The sequence below is a fragment of the Rhipicephalus microplus genome, chromosome X (assembly GCF_043290135.1).
Source record: "Rhipicephalus microplus isolate Deutch F79 chromosome X, USDA_Rmic, whole genome shotgun sequence".
In the NCBI taxonomy this organism is placed as follows: Eukaryota; Metazoa; Arthropoda; class Arachnida; order Ixodida; family Ixodidae; genus Rhipicephalus; species Rhipicephalus microplus.
This window is the reverse complement of record NC_134710.1, coordinates 217,300,151-217,309,513: the sequence shown is the minus strand read 5'-3', so window position 1 is coordinate 217,309,513 and position 9,363 is coordinate 217,300,151. Positions and strand designations below refer to the sequence as shown.

Below are 9,363 nucleotides of genomic sequence, written 5' to 3'. Positions count from 1 at the left end.
CACACGGACCAATAGGATTACTTCCACCGAAATGCCGCGGCCGGTATTCGGTTCGGCATCGACCCTCTGGTCAGCGGTATCACGGCGGGTTATCAGCACCCCAAGCGGACGCATAGGGAGGCTCCATATGCGCTGAGTATAGACTTTGACGCCCCATACTCAGCAGGCTTCCCATAAGCTGACACGCCGTGGAAAGTGTCTGTCTTTTGTTATGGGGGGGGGGGGGGGGGGGGCTCTAAACTATGAAGTCGTTTTGATAATCACATGTTTTGGCACTTGATGGCAATAAACACTTGTGACACGCAATATTAGTGCGAAATTACATGTCACGTTAGTAAAGCAAAATGTATTTTCCCTCCATTTCCAAGCAGAGGAAGTTATTTTTCATTGTAATTCCAAGCAGACACGTGGCTTTGTGGTAGAACACCTGCGTTCCACGCAATTAAACTACGGGTCCTCACTCGGGCGCGTAGATTTTTATTTATTTGCAACTTTCTCGCTCAACTTTTCGGTCATGGACAAGAAGATGATTTTTAGCTCACAACCAACGACGCCCGCGCCGACGCCGGAACTTCTGCGAAACGAGCTCTTAAACGCTATTGTGTTAAAATACTGTATCCGCGCGTGTTTGGAATGGGAAAAACATGGAAACATATCTGCGATAGAAATCAGAAAAAGGTTGATGCTGCAGTTACACGTTAAAATAAACTTTCTCAAACTTCCAAATTTAGATTACATCAATTTTGATCTCACTCACATATGCATGCGTAATATATGCACACTTAGTTGTCCAGCTTGATGTCCCCCTTCCTCGAACAAATGGGAAGACTGCTAAGTAAAAGGATGAAAGATCGTCAATCGTGACTTTAGTCGAACACGGCATCGAACAATATTAATATTTAAGGCCGGACTTGGTTGCACATGCGACACAAGCTTATATTATACGCTGTGAAGGTTTGTAAGCTTCATTGCAGTTATTCACAACATATACTGTGTCATTAGTAACTCCTACAAAAAGGTTTTGTAACTTTACCGCTTGCTATAAAGTTCAAAATAATGTGGGTGGGTGTAATTTCTAACAAGCACAGCCCATCCATGCCTGCATCGACGAACATGTGCACATGTCCTAAAATCAGTGCTCACCTAACTCACCTAAAACTTTACACACCAAATTTCTCCTGTTTAACATTCCTACAAAACAACAAATGCGACCAGATATACCAGGAACGATGGTATGATATTCCTTCCTCGTTGCGAAAGCACCCGGACGGACACGTATGTACGCACGTACAAACGCTGAATCGAAACCGAAACGACATATCTGAAAGTCAACGCAAGCCAAAACGAGAAGCAAGGACAACCTAACCTAAGCGAGTTGGTTGTTTCTACTCGAGTGAGGCGCAAGCTGTTGCCTGTAAGCTATGAAAGCAAGCTAAAATATTCGGTTGTCATTGAGGCGGCCTGGTGCGGTGAATGTGTATTTAACGTATCGACATGTGTGTGCATTCTCCCATAGCTCTGTTGTGAAAATACTGCTACTGTACTTAGGTCCTGCACTGCTCACGCTCAGGATGTCACTTGAACAAACAGCTTGTGAGGGTAAGAGAACTTGTTTATTTCTTCGCTTATAAACATGTGCACAACGTTCTCGTGTGCCTGAGAATCTGATTTTCTGTCATAGTTGTTTTTCTTTGTTCGATTCAGATCTGAAAGCCTTCGAGCGTCGATTGACGGAGGTGATCGGTTACTTGAACCCTCAGACGAAGAGATGGAGAAGTAACCTTTTTATTGTTTCACTCTGTTAAAACGTTTGGCATTTAAAAATGACGTATTTGTTTCTGCCTTTTGACGTGATACTTGCCAGTATTTCACTTTTACTACTTTCTCTCTTGCAGTTATTCTCTTCATAAGCTCGATCTGCACAGCGATAGGCGCTTGGCAGTGGTTGATGGACCCGGTCACATCACAGGTATTAGCTCTAGACGCTCGATTTCGTGCGTTGTTTTATGGCTTACTGAAATTATTTGCGGATTTCCTATACTGGGTTCGTCATGTGATATTTTGCCATTTGCCTTGCTTGCGGCTTTTATCAAATGATTCACTGAGGTCGTGTCTCATGTTATCGCAGGTTGAACCCCGCAACCCCATCCATTGTTTATACAGCACATATTTTGTCATATTGTCGGCTTTCTGTGTTTGTGAATCTGCAGAATACAACATAGCAAGATTGACTACTGATGTTCCTTTTAAATTTTTAGCAGCCCATTGGGTTTGTGAGGCTTATTTTCTAACATTAAAGGAAACTAGAACTTCGTTTCGCCGTGGAAAATTCAGGAGTGTTCATGTAGTTTACTGCCATCATTTGCAATTGTGGGCGTGTGTGTTGCTAATACCACCAGGATATGTGATTTATAATATTACTAGACAAACAGCTTGTGTATGATGGTATCACTTGCTTACAATTGTTCCTTGTGGTTCATGTTGTAGAAGTGCCTACCAGCACAATGATCAGTGTTGTGTCATGGAGCATGGCTACTAAAGTAGTAATAGAAGGAACATGTTCCAATAGCATACTCTTGTGCCATCATGTGTGAAAACATTCTCTCGACATAGTAGCCCCTGCTGCTTATTCATTTCATATGCAAACAAAGGTGTGCACAAAATTTTGTGCATGTGGAGTACTTTCACTGGCTTCAAATAGTAATTGTGTTTTTAAGCAGCAGGGTCATGCCAGGTTGACTGGAATAGCGCAACAGAATGTGGTTGGACATTAGGACCCTCGTCATTCATGTGCTTCCACTCGCTACTTTTGCACACTCTTTGACATGATGCAACTGGTGTGCAAGTCAACAATCTCATGAGAATATTAAAATTTTGGAAAGCTGTACACACACATACAGCACTTCAAGCCTTCAAGGTGGTGCTAGTGGCTGCAAAACCTCTTTAAAAGGGAACTTGGGTTCCCGAGTTGGCACAGTATTAAAAACGAAATTAAAGCCACACAAATCATTTTTTTGGCTTGCAAGTCAGAACTACTTGTAATGCAACCACTCTACTATGGTAACATTCCAAAGTGCTTTGGCCATACAAAGGCATTTGACACACTCATAATATATCAAAGCTTTCTTTTTTTTTTTCACAACTGCAGTGGCTGAGCAGCTGTGGAATTTTCTTGCTATGCTTGGGGTCATGACATTTATTATTACCAATGATTCCAGGCTGATAGGGGTATTATATAAGAACACCTGTTGATTTTTGTTTATGTAAATGTTAAAAAGAAAGCTCCAGGTTACCATGGTTGTTTATGTAGCTTTGAACATTAAATTGTGCCAAAAATATTAATGAAGTCTGTAAGGGTCCTTGCCTAAAAGTGCATTTTAGATGAGCAATCTAAAGTTTTTAGAACATTTTGGGTCAATCGCAGTTTGTGTCATACGAGTTTAAATTAATGGGGCATCCTTTAACACTGATGCTCTTGAAGTGCACAAATCACACATGGCATCGTTTCAGGGACATTTTCGTGTAATTATACTTGTTATTAAATTTTAAATGCAAAGCATTTCTTTGCGTACTGCAGGCAATTTCAGCATCTGTCTGTCTGTCGGTCTGTCTGTCTGTCTGTCTGTCTAGCAGCCTTCATCTGGGTGCTCTCGTGATCACCCCTTAGGTTTGGGTAAACCAAAATTAGTATGCAAGAGTAAAATGGTTTTGGCGAATATGACTCGCTGGTCATGGCATGAATTTCAAAATCCCGTGGCGTACATCGTCAAACCCTTTCTGCCAGACAACCTGCTGGTGGGTACGTGCCACAGGTATGTAGGTATGTGCCACATGTGATTAACGGTTTATATCCATCTACCCAGTAATTGCGAGAACAGGGATTGGTAGTTTTTATGTGAGTGCTTTTAGAAAAAAGGTGACATTGGCACTGTTGACCCGATGTATACAAAGAATAATGTCAGGGTGCCAGCAGGAACAGAACCCAAGCATTCTGTCTGACAGTCAAGTGTTCTACCACAGAGCCACGCCAGGTCTCGATACTGGTTTGGAAACATACACTATTCAGGTGTATTGTTGGCGGAACGTCTATTGTGGTCGCAATGCTGACTATATAATTTTATAAACATATGTACTTCTATGACACAGCCGTCACGTCGGGTTAATGTCAATTGTAAAGCTTGATGCACTGAAGTTGATTTATATAGCAGTGTCGAGGCGTACCATCCTTGCGAGCACATGCGCTACATATCAGCTCTTTGCTTGTGGTATTGCTAACACATGTTGCTGTTGGCATTGTTAAGCAAGTGTGAACAACTAATTTTATAAAATGTGTGACTGCTCAACACATGTCTGTGCATACATTATTTGTACATATCTTTAGTGCTATTCGTAATGTTTTGCTAATTACAACACAGTTACTTTTTCTCCACATGATTCATCATCATCCTTATCAGCCTGACTACGCCCACTGCAGGGCAAAAACCTCTCCCATGATCCGCCGATCAGCCCAGTCTGGTGCTTTTCGTTGCCACGTTATATTTGTGAACATTTTAATCTCATCGGCCCACCTAATTTTCGGTCTCCTCCTCGTGTGTTTGCCTTCTCGAGGAATCCAGTCAGTTACTTTTAATGACCTGCGATTATCCTGCCTACGTTCTACGTGCCCGGCCCATGTCCATATCTTCTTTATTTCAACTATGATATCTTTAAGCTCGGTTTGTTCCCTGACCCACTCTGCTCTCTTCTTGTGTCTTAAGGTTACACCTATCATTTTCCTTTCCATCGCTTGCTGTGTCATCCTCAATTTAAGCTCAACCCTCTTTGTAAGCCTTCAGATTTCCGCTCTATAGCTAAGTACTGGCAAGATGCAGCTGTTATATAGCTGCCTCTTGAGGGTTAGTGGCAAATTACGATTCATGATTTAAAAATGCTTGCCGAATGTTATCCACCCCATTCTTATATTATATTCTTCTAGTCATTTCACTCTCAAGGTTCAGCTTCATGGTTACTACCTGTCCTAAGTAGACATATTCCTTTACAACTTCCAACACCTCTCTGCCCATCGATAAGTGCTGCTTTCTGCTGAGACTATTGCAAATTACTTTAGTCTTGGTCATATTAATTTTCAGACCTACTCTTCTGCTTTTCATGTTTAGTTCCGTAATCATGAGCTGTGTAATTCCTCTCCTGAGTTACTTATCGAGGTAATGTCATCAGAAAATCGCAGGTTACTAAGATACTCTCCATTAACTTTTATCCCCAACTCCTCCCACTTTAGGGTCCTGAAAACCTCCTGAAAACACACGGTGAATAGCATTGGAGAGATCGTTTCTCCCTGCCTAACACCCTTCATTATTGGGATTCTGTAGCTTTCTTTACTGAGAACTATGGTGGCTGTAGATCTACTGTAGATTTCTTCCAGTATGTTTATGTAGGGTTCTTCGATGCCCTAATTCCGTTGTGCCTTCATTACTGCTGATGTCCCGCCTTCTCGTAGTCAAACACCTTCTCGTAATCTATGAAGGCTGTGTATAGGGGTAGGTTATATTTCGTGAATTTCTCTATTACCTGATTGATAATATGAATTGGTCTAATATGGAGTAGCCTGTACAAAATTCTGCTTGGTCCTTTCGTTGATTGAACTTTAATGTCACCTTAATTCTATTACCTATTATTTTGTAAATAGTTTGTAGAGAATGAACAGTAAGCTAATCGACCTGTAATATTTCAAGTTCTTGACGTCTTCTTTCTTGTGGATTAAGATGATATTGGCGGTCTTCCAAAATTCTGGTACCTTTCTCAACAAGAGACACTTCTTGTATAAGGTGGCCAGCTTTTCTAACACAATTTCTCTGGCATCTTTTAGGATGTCTGTTTTTACCTCGTCCTTACCAGCGGCTTTGCCTCTTTACATTCCTTCAAGGGTTTTCCTTACTTCCGCTGTCATTAATGGTAAGACGTCGAATTCCTCTGGACTATTATTTTTTATCACAATATCATCCTGGTTGTTTTGGCTTCTGTACATAACTCCGCCGCCACCTTGACTATCCTATTTATATTGGTTAAGACGTTGCCTTCTTGTTCCTTAATGCATACATCCGATTTTTCCTTATGCACAAGTTTGCCTTCACAGCTTCTAGGCTTCTGCCACTTTTTACAGCCTGCTCAATTCTCTCCTTGTTATATCTTCTGATGTCGGCTACCTTATACCTATTGATTAACTTCGAAAGCTATATCTTGTCAGTTGCATTTGAGGCTTCCATGGTTTGTCGTCTCTTAATAAGACTTTTCATCTCCTGAGATAGTTTGCCAGTGTACTGTCTAGTGTTGCAATGTGGGCTTGTTGGTGATGCACATGAAAGGGTTTTTTGTAGCGCGACGCAAAATGCGGAAACGGAAAGGGATATAGTTACAGGACAGAGTGCTACTTCCAACACATTTTAGCAGTTGTGGATGGAAGAGGGAATAATATAGGCCTGTCACATCAATAGACCTTTTCCAAGCAGTCCCATAACGCCCCGCGGGCGCGCGGAGCACTATGGGAAATGTTGTTACGCCGACATAACCAACTCTTCCTACGTCCGCTGCTCGTTGGCGTCGTGCGAGCACAAAACGACAAAAACATACTGGCACTTGTTGAATAAAGTTCGAACGCACCTGCATGTATATCTACACATGAAATGTGATATGAATAATGCAGCCAGTGTAGGTATCACTTGACATCGAACCTAGATGAGCGGCGTGAGAATTGTTGCATACCGATACATGTGGTCAAAACATGCTATCGTGAGGATTGTGAGCTGGAACACTTAATTCATAGTTATTCAATGATGAACTGCTTATAAAGCGCTTTGGCTTTTAATACCATCGCGGCTCGATTGTGCCGTTAACACAAGACTGCAGAGGAGTGTTACAGCTATAGAACTTTTAAAATTTTTATGGACAAGTCCTGTGCCTAAAAAAGAAAAAGTAAACATATTCTAAGCGTATTTAAAGGCGAAGGGATGGAACTAGAATTCACGTGCGAGATACCTTGCTCTGATAATTTGCAGTTTTTTTATAAGATGCCTAAATGTCTCTGCAGAGCATGTTTGCTGGCAGTATATTCTGCATTGAGTGAGACCACTATTGGATTTTGCGTCGACCCATTAAAATATTGTTCAATGAGGAATACTGAGGTCGTACGTACGCTCGGAGAAGAAAAAAAAAAACTTGGGTACATTACATGAGTAACAGTTCAGCTGCAAAAAGGGGCAGTGCCCTGCCTATATCATATTGCATCGGTTTGTGAACTGCTCATTCACACTGCAAACAGGGACTAATTCGGATTACCTTCAACTGCAAAGAAACTAGGAATATTGCACTTATTCTATGCATACGTTCTGCTCAGTCTGAAAAGAAATCGGGAAGCGATACGAGGTGAGGGTTGTGCTTTCCGCACTAGAGGCTTAGTAACATTTCTTCCATAGAGAGCATAAGGTCGCAGGGGTCTGCAGTGGGCAAAGAAAAGTACTGTGAGGTGCATGCCAATTGTTCTTTCAATTGTTGTACAAGAGTTGCAAACCGAATTTCTTTTGTGTTCACATATATACATCGTTTAGGCTGGTTGCTGTATCAACACGCGCCTCGGACAGTATAAAATTTATTGAATGAAGCCATCTCTTCGCACTTTGTATTTTCAGTCATGCAAATGCAATATCATCTTTGAAGGCATAGTATATAATCTTGCACAGGCATCCTAACCAGACCACGCAAAAAATCTCAGAGACATCTCCTATAGAACACCACACCTTGTTTAAGTCAATTAACCTTCTCTATCACTACAACACAAGAAACTTAACTTTATTATTCAACTGTAAACACGCGTCTCACTTGTTAGTCTTTTTGTACGTCTTTGTGACATGCACGATACACCCCCACTTTCTTATATATGTTTGTTAACACGTCCGATAACCTTTCAGTCATGAGTGAGCATTTCCAGGGTGCATATTTCTTTCCTGGTCGTACCTCTTTCATTTCACATTGTAAGTTTTATTCCAACCTGTAGTTACAGTGCCAAGGAAAGTTGGTATGTGCATATCATGCAAGCGACGTGCACACGGTCTAGAATCTATTTTATTTTACAGAATACCAGTTATTTCTAAAGCACTTTTAAATATACCAGAACCGTTCAATTTACTCGTAAACAGCATCAAAGGACATTGATTCTTAATGCATCCATGAGTTTATGGACAGTGCTTGCACCTTTTAGGCAACCAGGTCGGACTGCTTTTTATTTATGCCAAAGGCGGAATAACACTAAAGATTAATAAAAATTAACTGACGCATCTAAGCCGCTCAGCTGGTTGAACAACGGGACAAGTGCAAATCCTAGACAGGCCATCGCGCCTAAACACTGAAGTTTATGAGTTATGCAGTAATACATCACGCCTTGCCATGTTTACTTGATAAGAAAAGCGCTGGCACAGTGCAAACGAAAAGTTGAAGCGTGAGGCCCGCGCACTCGTCGCGGGGGCTGCTGCAGCGTATTAACTTTTCCCATAAGCGTTCGCGCGCCCGTTGGCGGCGCTAGTCTGCTTGAAAAAAGTCTATTGATAAAGCTTTTATCCCTTCATTTTTATAAGCTTCCATGAAGCTTAAACTACTATCGGAGCTTTTAACTAAAATAGGTCTCAGACCTCGAGAAAACTAAGTTTGTCTAACGAAAAATCAGCAAGTTCCTTTTGCCAGGTACCTATTTCCAAGACTGTGACTCGGATTGAAATGTCAACTTTGTGAGTTTTTTCATTAAAAAATACGTCCAGGCTATTCTTCTCACTCTTTTGAATACTTTTCAGAGTTCCAACAACATTCGTGTTTTTGCACAACTGGATAGCCTTTGCTTTTACTCTGTTCAATGATACGCCAACTTTTACATTGAACACTCCAGAAATAGCTTCATTAAGTTTTTCTAAAAAGCAAGAAAGTGAAAACATCGCAAAGCCTCCTTCCTTATCTCCCTGCAAAACACACAGCAAATAATTGTCCAGGTCTGACAAAACATGCTTTACAGGAATGTGAGAACAAACATTCTTACAACGTGATATGGTGTCTACTCCTTCAGAGGTAATTCTTTCTTTCTCACCCTCAGTAGCATGTCGCGACACCTGACAAATCACAGCCAGGAGTTCAGGATTTGTCCTCTCTTTTTGAATACCGAACTTTGGCCCTAGCTCTAGGACTTCAATGACATCATCAGGCGGCTGGAGGCCTTCAGGAACGTGAACTTTGCCCTTTTCTTTCCTTCGAACACTGTTGACTCGCTCGCGAAGGTAGTGCAGCTGAGGCATCTAAAGTGCTTCGGTAGCTTGCCAGGCCAATCGC

General features: G+C 41.5%; 1 protein-coding gene across 1 annotated transcript in view; it reads left to right on the top strand.

The window, feature by feature from the left end:
- The first annotated feature begins 1,350 nt into the window (after nucleotides 1-1,350).
- The window catches only part of Cnep1r2 (CTD nuclear envelope phosphatase 1 regulatory subunit 2), a 32,194-nt gene continuing 24,181 nt past the window's right edge, over nucleotides 1,351-9,363 (top strand). The window contains exons 1-3 of the mRNA XM_037435589.2: nucleotides 1,351-1,599; nucleotides 1,705-1,776; nucleotides 1,896-1,969. Coding sequence (XP_037291486.1) covers nucleotides 1,572-1,599; nucleotides 1,705-1,776; nucleotides 1,896-1,969 — 174 coding nt within the window. The 5' untranslated portion in view covers nucleotides 1,351-1,571. The remainder of the gene's footprint in view (nucleotides 1,600-1,704; nucleotides 1,777-1,895; nucleotides 1,970-9,363) is intronic.